The sequence below is a fragment of the Corvus cornix genome, chromosome 26 (genome assembly GCF_000738735.6).
Source record: "Corvus cornix cornix isolate S_Up_H32 chromosome 26, ASM73873v5, whole genome shotgun sequence".
NCBI classification, from domain to species: domain Eukaryota; kingdom Metazoa; phylum Chordata; class Aves; order Passeriformes; family Corvidae; genus Corvus; species Corvus cornix.
Genome location: NC_046354.1, coordinates 5381711 through 5395754, shown reverse-complemented (window position 1 = coordinate 5395754; position 14044 = coordinate 5381711). Strand labels below are relative to the sequence as shown.

The following is a 14044-nucleotide window of genomic DNA, read 5'->3' as shown; positions in this document are numbered from 1 at the left end:
ATGCAGGGCCCTCTGCATCCTCAAACCAGGTGACATGGGAACTCTTGGAGATGCTCTTACACCTGACTCCCACCAAATGGCTGGCAGTGCAAGAGCATCTCAATAACTGTGACTGTGGCATGGGGAAGATGGATGTGACCCATGTCCTGATAGTGCAGCTCCTGCTGCACCCACCTGCAGCCAGTGTCCAAAGGGCAGAGTGTCCTCACTGTTTCTGGGGTGCTGTCTGTGCTTTTACACACACCTATACTCCTGGGGGACCAAAGGAACCTCACTCCCAAGTGGGCACTGCTGCTTGATTCCTCGTGGAGCTGCAGAAAGGGCATATCACAGTGAGTATCTGGGAAAGAGAAGAGCCAGCTGCAGCATTCCCCAGCTCCCTCCATCCCTCACTCCACACTGAGGCTTTATGAACAGTCAGATGATCCCAGGCATTTGTTTCCATTCATAAGTAGATACTAAAGTGCTTCAGAAAACATCTCTCTGCATGCTTAAGCACCTGTGCATTGCTGACACCTGTACCCTGGGAGCCCTCTAGGACAGGAATTGTGACCATTACCCAGTGACCCCCTGCCCCCAACAAGCCTTAATTCTTTCAGCCTGTATGTCTTAGCAGGGGAGCCACAGAAGAGGTCGAGGTGTTTGACTTAGTTTGTGACTGACCAGTATTTGAGTGGGATTCTTCTTCCTCACAATTGCAGGGAAGTTACTCCAGTTTCGAGGCATTCAGGAAGCTGGAGCTTTTTTCTATTTTCCAGGTTGGCTTTTCCCACTGGGGACTCAGCTTTTCCTGTGGTTTTTCCCAAGTGTCCTCTTGACTGTTGTACATACAATGACATCCTCAATACATCCGAAGAGCAGATGCAAGATCTGGAGTTTGCTGTATACCTGGGAGCACAGATGGAGAGAGTCTGCACTGACTTTGCTTTCATCCAAGGTTTAAGAAATCTCTGAGCAGAATATTTCCAAGAATGCTTCTGCTTCCCAACAGAATACTTCCCAGAATAGGAGAGAGTACTGGCCAGAGGAATCAGAGCAGGCTGTTAACTCTTCAGACCCTTCCAATCCTGCCTCCTCTGCACCACGTTCCTGGCTATCACCTTTCAAAGTGGTGCCTCTACCTCCTCTGCCTATGGGAAACATCCAGCTGGAAGCAGGTCTGGGACAGTAGTGGAAGAGATTGCCTGGAAAACGTGAATGTGGTTTGGGGTCACTGGAGAGCAGGCACAAGGTGTTAACCCCTTGGTAGCTCAGGTATGACCTGGAGCTGCTGAGGTCACCTGCCAGACCTGATGTGTGGTCCATCCCAGTCTTGAAGATGGGCTTGCATTCTCCAAAATGTCTGTTTTCCTTTGGCCTCCAAGGAGGCCAGTACCAGGCATTGCTGTCCCATGCACAGTTTGTTCCTCATCACTTGCATTCCCGTGACCAAGGCAGTGCTGCCGTCCCAAGCATTCCCAATCATGGCCCAGTCTTTCAGAAATCACAATGTTGGTGGAAAAAACAATGAGACTGTAAAAACAATACCGTAGGGTGCTTGCTCTGCTGGCTTTGTTTCAGAGGAGCTGCACATCTCCAGCCAGGAGGGCTGGACGAGTGGCAAACTGACATCTGAGCGTGCCTACAAACTGCCTCCACATTGTCCTGTTAGACAATGCTTCCGGGTCCCTCAGGGCCAAAATCCTCCTCGAACATGCCACGTCTGCCCTTCAGGGTGTCCTGGCAGTGCCTTGCTGACGTGCAGGGGAAACCTCAAAGGTGCCCAGCCCTCACAATGGCTTTCCAGAGCAGCCGTGCCTGTCACCCTGCCACCCTCAGGCTCTGCCTCCAATACTGCTCCTCAGCCAAAATGCAGCCCAAAATGGCCTCAGCCTCCTCCCTTTCAACTTGTTCCACCACCTTGGTGCCCTCCTGCCCACTCAGGCTGTTGCAGTGTGTCTCCATCAGCTCAGGACTGGGGCCTTATCACACTGGGACTCCCAGCCCAGCTCCACTTAAAATTATGGAATCTGAATGATTTGGGTCAGAAGGGGCCTTAAAGCTCAACTTGTTTCACCCCCTGCCATGGGCAGGGACACCTTTCACTAGCCCAGGTTGTTCCAAGCCTTGTCCAGCCTGGCCTTGGACACTGCCAGGGATTCAGAGGCAGCCACAGCTTCCCTGGGCACCCTGTGCCAGAGCCTCACCACCCTCACAGGGAGAATTCCTTCCCAATATCCCATCTAACCCTGCCCTCTGGCACTGGGAAGCCATTCCCCCTTGTCCTACTACTCCATCCCTTGTCCCCAGTCCCTCTCCAGTTCTCCTGGAGCCCCTTTAGGCCCTGCAAGGGGCTCTGAGCTCTCCCTGGCGCCTTCTCTTCTCCAGGCTGAACACCCCCAGCTCCTCCATCCTGGCTCCAGAGCAGAGGGGCTCCAGCTCTGTGATCAACCTAGTGGCCTCCTCTGGACTTGTTCCCACAGATCCACGTCTACCTTGTGCTGGTGGCCCAAGAACTGGAGGCAGGTGCAGGTGGGGTCTCACCTGACGGGAGCAGAGAGGAGGCAGAAGAGCAGCCTCATGAACTCTTGCTGGTGGAGGATGGGGAGCAAGAACTTCCTCCTGTTCTGGCCTGCTGAGATCATTTCACACCTGTGTTGGTGACCAGAAATGGGTTACACAGTCTAAGTTGACTTCTGCTTGCCCATGGGACTGGCTAATCCAGGCAGGATGTGCTGCCCAGGGAAGCAGCAGGGTCACCCCCAGGTAGCACCAACTGGCTGAGGGCTGAGCTGCCCAAAGTTGGGCAGAGTGGCACCAGTAAGGGCCAAACCAGCTGCTAAGAAGGGAGATGGAGTGGTGTAGGATTGCTTTTACCTTTTTTATTTTTTATTTTTTTTTAGATAATTACTGAACTTAGTGTTTGGTAGGGTGGAAAGACATGTGTGCACTGTTAGAGATGTGGTGAAAGGCACTTTAATGAGCATTTGCCAGAGAGCTCATACTCTGGATTTATGGCCTGCAGCAATGGAAAGGTGCTGGTTTCTGTTTCCTGCACTTCTGCAGATCCATAAACTTTCACTGTTTCTCAGGCACCTCTTTGGTCAGTACAGAATGTGCTCTGTGTTTATGCTCCCTCCTTTCACCGTAGCAACCCTGCAAGGAACACAGCTCAGAGGGGGCTTCAGGCTGTGTTTGCTGCACATGGGCTCCGAGGGGCTGCTGTGGCCTGGGGGAGCAGAGGGAGCAGATCTCACCCCTGCCCATGACCAGTTTGTGCTCAGTTAAGCTCCCCTGGCTGGCCTGTGCAGCAAGGATGTGTGGAAGGGCTCTGTGCCCCTTGGGAGCTGGATAAGAGGATCCTGGCTGGTGCATTGTGCAGTGCTCCAAGTAGCTTTGTTCTCTTTGAGGCTGACAATTCTTGAGTTGCCAGGAGACAGGCACTGGCTTTCAGAGGCAACTAAGCTTCCTTGGACAGAGCCAAGGGACCCTTGATGGGAAAAGGTCCCCCACTGAACAGTGAGGAAATGCTCCTGTGCTTTACAGCATGTCTGCTTTTGGGGCTCAGGGCCCTTTAGGGTGATCTGGTGCTCTCTCAGTCCCTCCTTCCCCAGAGCTGCCCTGCAGCCTGTCCTTGGCTCATGGGGGACACCCTCCATGTGCCTGGAGACATCATGAGGCAGAAGACTGGCTGCAGTGGGGATTCTGGGTGAGCTGGAAGTAATGGTCAGCACATCCATGGACAGCACCTGCTGTGGAGGCCCTGAGAGATGCAGTGAGGTGCTGCAGGTCTCAGTTTGGCAGGCCTGGTCTGGGCCCTGGCACAGACAGGACCTGCAGGGCCGCTGGCCATCGCTTCCTCTGGGAGAGGAGTGTGTGGGAAGGCCCACATTGACCAAGGAGCCTGCCCAACCCAGAGGGTTTTTATGCAGACCCACAGTGGACTTTTCTACAGCTTCCTGGGGAAGTTGTCCATGGGCAGGGCAGTGCTTTCACCTGTATCAACCCTGTCATTATCTTGGGGTCTTCCTGGGTTGGGCTCTCCCAGATGCTCTCCCCCCCTCTTCAGCCAGCTCCAGAGGTGATGAGCATGAGCCCTGGAAAGCTGACTGTGCCAGACCCCTGGCAGCCTTGGGCTCAGACTCCCTGTTCCTCTGTGTTCAGTGCCGTCAAGGGTGTCTGTAACTCTGTTTGCCCTTGCTCTATCCCACAGTGGCCACCACCTGAGACACAACCACACCCCAGCCAGGCTGAAACTGTGTAGAGACCCTTTGGATGAGGGCTGTAATTTGTGTAATCCAAAAGGAAGCTATTGCCTGTACCCCACAGTCTCTCCAGTTATGGCAGCCTGACATGTAAGGAGCTGTGCACAGCATCTGACAGTCTGGGAACCCTGTGTGCCTGCTGGGGCCTCCATTTCTGCTACACTGGCCATGCAGCATCTCTTGTCCCCAGTACTGCTCAGCTCCTGCTGCCATCATGATGTAGGGCTGTTCCCTGAAGGCCCAGTGCCCTTGCAGAGCTCACATGTCCCTCTGTTGGGGACAGCTTCTGCCCCTTGTGCATTTGGGTACCTCAGTGACTGCTTGGAGATACTCCCAGCAGTAGTGCAGGGCAGGGGATTTCAGGCAAGAGAGTGTTGCAGTTAGTCTGTGACTTGTAATGATGCTCATCGTGTCAGTGACAGTGGGGTTTATTTTAGGGTGTCTTCCAGTTAGAGATTTCCTTATGGAGTAAGGATATGTGCTGGGGAATTTGAGTTTATGCTGAGGATCATAGAATTGTCCTGGGTGGGAAGGGACCTTAAAGGTCATCCAGTCCCACCCCTGCCATGGGCAGGGACACCTTCCACTGTCCCAGGCTGCTCCAAGCCCCATCCAGCCTGGCCTTGGACACTTCCAAGGATGCAGGGGCAGCCACAGCTTCTCTGGGCACCTTGTGCCAGGGCCTCCCCACCCTCACAAGGAAGGATTTCTTCCCAAATATCTAACCAAACCTACTCCCTGTCAGTTTGAAGCCATTCCCCTTTGTCCTGTAACTCCAGGCCCTTGTCAACAGTCTCCCTTCATCTTTATTACAGACTCCCTTCAGGTACTTGAAGGCCCCAGTTAGGTCACCCTGGAGCTTCTTTTCTCCAGGCTGAACAATTTCAATTCTCTTAACCTTTCCCCATGCTTCATCTCTGTAATCAACTTTGTAGCCCTCCTCTGGACTAGCTCCAGGAGGTTGATCCCACTTCCAAAGGAGAATTTTGTTTCTGGAAATTGACCTAGGATGGGTCTTTCCCAGTCCTGTGCACGTGAGCAGCCCTAAGGACATGGAAGGAAATGGCTGTGTTTTTAATGAGCCAAACATGAAAACAGATTTTGAGCATGTGTAGGATATCAGATGTCTGGATCAGGATTCAAGTCTCACAATAGGCCATGTTTTTCACAGTTCCCACCTGAAGACTGTAGCAGAGCTTTGCATTTTGTCACTAAATTTGGGGGTCCCATCCTCTTCTCTAATCCTTGGATCTTGTTCCTCTGATTTCTTGCTATCTCTCAAGTTTTTCTTCTTGAGATAAGACCACAGGGCTCAAGTGCAGAGGAGGGAAGCAGAGCCAGATTCTGGCTGGTGAGCCTGGCTTTCCATGGGAGACCCTGTTACATGATGTCCTTACACTTTTATGCCACAGACTCTGTCCTGCTCATGAACCCAAACCCCTGAGCAGCAGATCACAGGGTACAGCTCACAGGAGTCTGGTCCATGGCACCTGGAGAGGGACCCTGGTGCTACAGTTCTGCTGCATAAAGGTGGGTGATTTGGCTCTTCCCTCTGGAGAAGAGGCGTGGGGAGGGTCACATCAGCTCACGTGGACCCAACACAGTTTCCCACCTCTCACTCGGACAATGCAGACAACACCCAAGGCACAGCAGCTGCCAAGAGAAGCACCAAGGTGCTCCTCACATGAAAGAGGACAGAAACCACCCACTGGTCAGCAATGGGGCTCATTTATTGTCTCATGAAAATGAGTGACAAACAGCTGCAGTAATGTCAGCAGAACCAAAGCTTTGCCCAGGGCCCGAGCTCTGAGCGCAGGGCTCCCTGCTGCACTGGGTGGCACTGGGAGGGTTTGTGATGGAGTCAATGGATTTGGGAGATCCCTGAGCTGCAGGGAGTGGATTTGAGGCTGTTCCCAGTGGCCTATGTCCTCCTGATGCCACCATCCCACAATGCTGATTTCTGTTTCCTCCTTCTATACCAGCTGCCTGCCCTTAAAATAGGAGGAGGCACATGCAGTCCCCAAAATGGCTACACTGTGTGTGGGACATGTACCCAGAACCAAGAGCCTCTTCCAGGAGTGAGGTTTGGGGGCAATGAGGATATCAGACCCCATTTTTACCATGTCTGAGACCAGGAGCCAGGTGACTACAGACAGGAGTGCTCCAGGTGTGCTGTGCTGTGTGAAGGGGGGGTGGCAAAGGTGGAGGGGGCCCAGTGTGCCCTTGGGTGCCTTGGCTGGGTGCTGCTGGGCGACCTGAGGCAGAGCACATGGGTTTTTCTGGGAACTGTTTGGGTTTGGCTGCTGTGGGTTTCAGAGACCCCTTGTGAGACACTGTGGATCAGACTGAAGCACTGAGCATCCCCAGCTCCTGGTCTTGGCTGGAAGTGAGGGTTGTGTCCAACCCATGAGGCTCCCAGTGAATGAGTGGGGATTCCCAAAATAGAGGTGGTCCAAAACTCAGGTGTACACATGGATTCAGTGCTTTTGATGGCGTATGACACCAGCTCATTTCCAGGGGTGTGTGGGACCTGCAGAGAGCCCTAGAGGACAAGGCCTGGGGTTCCTGTGGGTGGCCATGTCATCGCAGTTGGCCATTTCCAGCAGTTGCCACAGAGCAATGGCTTTGGTTAAGACGTCTCTGCCTTGAGAAGACACGCTTGGCTTCGCTGCAGGCTCCTCCTGGCTGGTGATGCTGCAGTGTGAGGAGGAGGAGGAGGGTTTCCCTGATCCACTTCCTGAGGCAGTGGGGCTCTCTCCCAGACAGTTCCTAGCAGAAGTGAGACTCACACAGGGATTGTCTCCCCCCATGGCCAGCCCTGAGTGTCTGGAGCTCAGTCAGAGCCCTTCTAGGCCAGGGGCAGCTGGCAGAGCGGTGCCTGTTGCCTGGGCAGGTATGAGAGGGATGAGGGTAGACAGGTTGTACTGGTGCTTTTCAGGGAGCAGTGTGTGTCACCTTGCTGGCCCCTCGGCACTGGTGTTGGCCCTCGGCGTGTGCTGTGGGGCTGTTCCCACGGCTGCTCTGAGGAGGTTTATAAGTGAGATGTGTAGGGCGGTGTGGGTGGGGAGGGGAAGAAGGTTATCCGGAGGCTGCTGCCGGACAGATCTTGGCTCTCTGAAGTTATCAGCATCTCACTGTCATTGAGGCAGGGACAGTGCTCAGAGAAGCCCCTCTCCTTCCCCCTAGTGCCCACCCTTTGCTGGCAGGGGATGAGCGTCATGGAGGGGAAGCTGTAGCTGTCAAGGATGGGGCGCACTCCCAGGGAATCAGGGGTATCAAAGATGTGGTCGATGTCGGAGAAGTTCACCAGAGCCTGGGTGGAGTCATAGGAGCTTTTCTCCATGTCATCAGCCCTGCAGGACTGGGGGAAGCTGCCCTTGTCCTGCCCTTTCTGCCTCAGCAGGCGGAAGTCATCTCTGAAGTGGGGGTTGAAGAGCAGGTAGAGCAAGGGGTTGAGGCAGGCGGGCAGGGGCAGGACCACAAGGAAGACGGACTTGATGACCTCTGGGGTGATAAGGAAGAGATTGAGAGTAGAGGAGAAGGTGAGGAAGGCCACTGGGCAGTAGAGGAGGCAGTTGGTGAAGATCAGCCAGGCCACATGCTTGACCATGGCGCAGTCCCAGACAGCGCTGAACTCCCCCTTCAGCAGGTTGCAGTAGAGTCGGATGTAGGTGCCGGTGATAGTCAGGAAGCAGAGCATGTTTGTCATCACCAAGGCCACAGGGAAGCCCAGGGTGGCGGGTTTCCCCTCTGGGATGGGGTATGGGAGGCAGAGAGGGGATGCTCCGTATTCCCCAATGGAGAAGAGAGGCAGAACGGCAGCCACAGAGGACAGCAACAGGCAGCAACAGGCAGCAGCCTTGACCTTGCCTAGGGAGGGGGACTTCCCATAGCCCCGCACGCAGGAGGCTGAGAGGCTGCACTGCACAGCAGCCAGGGTGAGCAGGAAGATGGCAGCCTGGGAGGCCAACACGGACAGGAACCCTGTCACCCTGCAGCCCGCACCCGTCTCCCATCTGGCGCCGTATCTGGCAAAGTGGCCGTAGGTGAGGGTGTCCACGAGGGCCAGCATGCTGCAGGAGATGCCCGTCAGCATGTTGGCCCCAGCGATGGAGCCCACGAGGAACTTCACCGGGGAGAGGTAGCTGGGGGAAGCAAAGACAGCCAGGATGACCAGCCCGTTGCAGAGCACCGAGACCAGAACGATGACCCAGACTCCCAGGCGGATGATCCAGCTCTCAAACAGGTGATCACAGGGCTTGAAGGGACCTGGAAGACAAACCCCAAGTTACACCCAGCAGACACTGCTTCTCTCCAGTGGTGCTGCTCGGAGTGGGGGCCAAGTCCCCACCAGCCATGTGAGGGCTGAGGGCTGCCGAGGAAAATACGACATTGTCCACCCTCCTCCTCAGCTGCCTCTTGGCTCTCCCCTGCGCTCCTGAACCCACACTGGAGTGCCTCTGGCATCCTCTCAGATCTTGTCTAGGGCAGAAAAAAGGCGCAGGGAGAGGTTGAAATGAAATGTGAGAAACAAGGAACTTGATCAGAGCTCCCAAAATGTAAGAAGGTCGTGACTCCAGACTGACCCACACTCCTGGTGTTGGGCTGGCATTTGGGCTCCTCTACCATTACCTGCTCCTCATGTTTCCCCTGGGACTTAGTGGTGTGGAGATCTGTCAGGATGCTGTATCCTGCTCTGGCATTGCCAGCCTCTCTCTGTACACTCAAGACCTTGCCTAAGAGCTGTCTGGCTGTTTCTGTGTGAATGGCCTCTGCACAGAGGGGATGAGCACCATGAGGTGAAGTGTCTGGGAATGAGGGAGAGAGGGAGGGAGCTGGCGTGGCAGGGGAGGAATGGAGGGGTCTGGGCAGGCAGAACATGGAAGGATATCAGGAGAAAGAAAGAACAGAAGTGGATGGAAGGGGGAGTGAGTAAGGGAAGGTCATGGAGGGGTAAAAAGAGGACTGGTGTGGAAGCTGTTTGCCAAAGAAAAAAGAAGAGAGTGGGGAAAAAGAGAGTGGGCAATGGCATACAATTGCCTCTGGGAGGGATTGGGATGTTTCAGTGAGGGGCTCAGCAAAAACAAAAACAGGATGGTAGAAGTTTTAGGTGGTAGAGACCAAACGAAATTAGAGGAAATGGAGAAATTGTTCTCATCTCAACGGAGGTGATGCTCAGAGTGCCAGGCAGCAGGACATGCCATCAGACAAAATCTTGCTCCTTTTGCTACAAACTCAGTGGAATGATTGGTGGAAGCTCTGTCCCTGCCAGCGTCCCACAGCAGGCTGGCAGGGACCAGACCTCTCCAGCCTCCAGCTGTGCTTGTGTAGGACCTCACTGAGCTATGAACAGGGACAAAATCAGAAGGCAACTTCCTCGAGCCCCAGCCAGCATGTGCAGTCCAGTGCCTCCCTGCTCTCCCTCCCTCAGGAAACAGAGCGAAGTGTGCCTGCAGTTTGCAGTGCCACAGGTATGATCAGGACATCAAGAACAAGGCCTTGCCATGCAATATTCCAGGCTGGCTGAGACAAAGCCAAGTGTAAGCCGTGCAAGGGACTTTTTGGAGAGCCAGATCTGAGTGCAGCAGGTCAGTGGATGGAGGAGCTGGTGATACCTGGGGTTCTAGATCAGGCTTATCCTGACCGGGCCTCTCCTCATAGGAGGGCAGCTACATCCAACGGGGAGATGGAAACTTCTCATCTGTCCCCCATTTGGCCTGAGCCCAACCTATCAGGCTTCTGATCTGAAAGGTTGTGGGGGATCCTGGGGATTTAGAGAAGCTCAAAGGATCTCAACTCTGTTCAAAGGGTTTCCCTGGCTGCTCACCGGGGCTTGGTGTGCACTGAATAGTGGGGTGCAGCTTTGATTCCTCAAGGTCCAACTGAAGATCATCTGCATCTAGGTCATCTGGGGAGAAAAGAACAAGAAATGGTGCTCAGAGAAGAACAAATAGAACCATCAGAGCTAACTGGGCCAGGAGCTTTTCCTGCTGCCTGTCCTCCACACAGGCCTTCCCAGCCAGTTCCCAGCCTGCAAGTTCAAAGTAGCTGCTGGTGTAAAATTTGTCCCCTGCAGTCACTGCTGTAGAGGGAGAAGATCTTGTAAACGTTGGTGGGTTGCAGTGTAGCCAACCCCTCTGTTTTTAGGTTACTCCCCATATTTGAAGTGTAAGAGCCCCAGATCCCAGAGCTGTGTGACTGCGGTTCCCTCCTCCCAGCAAGCTTTATTAAAAGTAAATAAATACTCCAGCCTGTGTGGTTACAGAACACAAAGCCTTCAAATGCATCTTCTCCATGGGAGCTTTCTGGGCAGGCCTTGTCCAATGTTTGTTCATCAACGGGGCTTTTGGGGCTTTGTTTAGAGGGAGCCATCAGCCTCTTCTTGCAGCACAAATTTTTCGTCAGCAGTCACCACCGCCAAACGGTTCAGCAGCAAAGAGACAAGGGAACACAACATTTATTGCTTTATTTTATGCCCTGTAAAATCTTGGGACTGTTTTTAATCGTGGATGTTCCCAGGATTTGCTGAAGGCAGAGTGGTTGCCTGTGGCTGCAGACTCTGCATCCGTGGGGCTTGTGCAGCCAGGCTGCGGAGCCCAGCCCTGCACCAGCGTCTCTGTCATGCTGGCAGTGGCACCCCGAGCCAGGCTGGGGCTAGCTGAGGGTCAGGCAGAGACCCCCTGGCTGAGGGAGAAGCTGCTGGAAGGGAATGGGGCCAAGCCCTCAGCTGTGTTTTCAGTGTAGGTCATCACCAAGGCGTATGGCATCCTCTCAGTCTAATCCACGACGTGCTTTTCTGCTTTGTTCTTGTTCCACTCCCCAAGGTTCCGCTGACTGACAGCACTGGGACACAGTGAGGATAGCTGCTGTCCTGCTGCCCCGTTCCCACCCATGGCACCAGCACAGCCTTCAGCTCCCAGTGGAGATCTTTGGAGGGCTTTCTGCCAGTGGGAGGAAAGGGAAAGGATGTGGTTTTGTTCTTGCTACAGTCTGGTAGACAGAGAGCTGGATCTGTGGGATGAACTCTCTCTTGGATGAATGGACTGATGCTGGAGCCCAGGTGTGCACCTGGCAGCTCAGACACTGGCCAGGAAGGCAAATTTCCACAGCGCTGAAGATAAGGTTGACCTGAGTGGAATTGTCTAATCTGTTTAGAAGTGGTGCCTCTCATGAGCTCTGCTCTCTGCCTGTGTTTGTAAATGTGACTGGGATTATTTGATTAAAGGATGATGACAAATAACGTGCTATCTTTAGTGCCTCCTGACAAGCTTCATGGCTTTCTCAGTTTCAGGGAGCTTTGGAAAAAAAAGTCATTTTTAAAATCTGTCTGCGTAAGAATTGAAATATTACTGCTGCTTTGGATCCTGGCAAGGAACAACTCACAGTGGGATGGAAAAATATTTCATCCTTGTATTTTATAGTCTTATAAATCTCCAGTGTCTTTTCCAGCCACAGTGCGGAGGCTGTGATGTGCAGTCACGATACCCGAATAAAACAGACACGGGCTCGCTCTCTCTGTGCTCTGCTGAGACCCAGCCCTTGGGAAAGTGTAACCTGTGCCATCCATTTTCTCCTCAAAGCCTGGTTTTAAGCCCAGGTTAAACATTTTCATGAGGTGAAGGAAGATCTTTTGTTTTGCCTGGACTACTAAGCCTGCTGGGAATTACAAAGCAATCCTTAGTCAGCACAGCGGGATTCAAAGTGCAAAATGTACCTCTCTCTGCTAGAAACCAGTCCTTCTCCAGCCTGGGAACTGTGGAGAAAGGAAAATGGCTGTTGTGTCCTAGCAAGGCAGGCTGTATTGATTTTGAAGAAGCTGTTATTTATTTGAATTTTGCTGAGGCGCCTCCACTTTCTGAGGTCTTACGGAAAAAAACCACTTTGCCAGTAGTGCCCTTTCCACGAGAAAGGAGTTGCCTGTACCAGAAGTCAAGTGAGAGGAAGAGGAGCAGAATTTCTGGAGAAGGGATAGAACAGAAAACAGTGGGCTGAATGCTTTTCCCCCTTAGTCCTGTCTGTCTCAGCCAGGGCAGTCCCCAGGGTTCGCAGGGACCTGCCCTCTCCTCGGCGTAAGGGCACGAGTGGCTGCAAGGGGCCTGGGCAGATCCTATTTTGGGTCTGGAGTAGCCTTCTTGAATGACAGAAGTAGGAAAAGTGTATCTCTAAGGGCCCTCCAGGGTTTGCCACATGGTTGCAGAAGTTCATTAGTACTTTACAAGCTGTTGGAGGTGCTGGGCTGGGGGAAGCAGTGTCCTGCTGCCGAGGATCGTTGTACACGTGCGCTCCCTTCTCACTCCCCACAGCTTTGTTCCATCACTGCAAACACGTGCTTGTCAGTGAATGCATCCCTCTCCATCCTCAACCAGAGGTCCCAAAGGGAGGTGCTGGGGGCGTGGTGGAAGTGCCCCAGGGCACTTTTCCTGCCCTCCTCCGCAGCCACTCTTAGGAGCTGCTGGGGACTGCTGGGGGCTGTCCTGGTGACAGGCCCTTGAGCCATCTTTGGGATCCTGCTCAGCCACAGGGGATGGACTTGGGACAGGGGTGTCTGCTCAACACTGCCAGTTGTAATCCAAAGAGGCTGAGACAGCTGGGATTGCCCAGCCTGGAGAAGAGAAGGCCCCAGGACTTAGAGACCCTTCCAGTGCCTAAAGGGGGTCCGAGAGAGCTGGAGAGAAGCTGTGGCTGCCCCATCCCTGGAAGTGTCCAAGGTGAGCCTGGATGGGGCTTGGAGCAACCTGGGAGAGTGGAAGGTGTCCCTGCCCGTGGCAGGGGTGGAATGAGAAGAGCTTTAAGGCTCTTCCCAAACCCAAACCATTCTCCAATTCTATGATATCCCAAACACTGAAAGTGCTGGAAATGAGACCTTAAACATCTGTTTTGACAAGGTGACAGAATGATGAGACATGCACTGACCACACTACTTTGGGCCTCAAGTGGCTGTTACTCAGATGCAAATGGACATACCTGGGTGGTGTGGGGTGGGTTCCCAGGCATCCAGGGCCCTGGAAGGATGGGGAAGAGCTGATCTGGCCCTGGGGTCTGTGGCACCACATGTGCTCTGTGTCTGTGTGCTCCGGTGGTCCCTCAGGTGCAGGGCTTGGCTGGGGCATGGGTGCTGGATATGGGAGCAGGAGACGCTGCAGGAGCCGCTGCTGGGCAGGGCAGGGCTGGGCACTGGGGAGCCTTTTCTTATCCCTACATGGGCTGCCTGGGACCAGCTGCCTTTCACTACCCAGCTGGAGGTTCCGTGGATTTGTTTGGGAAGGACTGGAAGCAATGCACAAGGCGGAGAGTGATGCCTTAGGTTTTAACTTTTAACTTTTTCAAATCCTGCACTGCCTGATGTGTAACTCTGAAGTTTCTTGTGGCCTGTTAGCTGCTGTTTGCTCATGCTGGTCAGATATAACAAACCTCTCTAGGTTTCCACCTCAAGGACACCAGGCCACAAAATGTGTAAACTAAAAAGCCTCTGAAGGGGGGGAAAATTGGGGTAATTACATCGTGAACTGAGGTTATAATTGGAGAATTAACCCTGATATGCAAATGAACCAAACTTATAAAAGTGTGAAGAACCCCTGACCCAGGGTCCATCTTGGGTGTAGCCTTTTGACTGCCCAGGGTGTGCCTTTGAAGGCCCTTCAAATAAATACCTACCTTTATTCCCTTATTCTTATCTAATCTCTGTGTTTCAGGTGGCCACCTCAGGCATCAAGAGGACAGAGCTGTCTGGAGGTGTTCCCTGTCCCTCTCACAAATTCTCTCACAGCATCTGAGTGCCCTGACAAGCCTGGCTGGACCCT

At 53.5% G+C, this 14044-nt stretch overlaps 1 protein-coding gene across 2 annotated transcripts in view; it reads right to left on the bottom strand.

Moving 5' to 3' along the window:
- Positions 1–5953: 5953 nt before the first annotated feature.
- LGR6 (leucine rich repeat containing G protein-coupled receptor 6) overlaps positions 5954–14044 on the bottom strand; it is a 151225-nt gene continuing 143134 nt past the window's right edge. For both annotated transcript variants that reach the window (XM_019288991.2, XM_010404499.3), the window contains 2 exons: positions 10072–10152; positions 5954–8513 (listed from right to left, as the gene is read on the bottom strand). In XM_019288991.2, coding sequence (XP_019144536.1) covers positions 7276–8513; positions 10072–10152 — 1319 coding nt within the window. In that variant the 3' untranslated portion in view covers positions 5954–7275. The remainder of the gene's footprint in view (positions 8514–10071; positions 10153–14044) is intronic.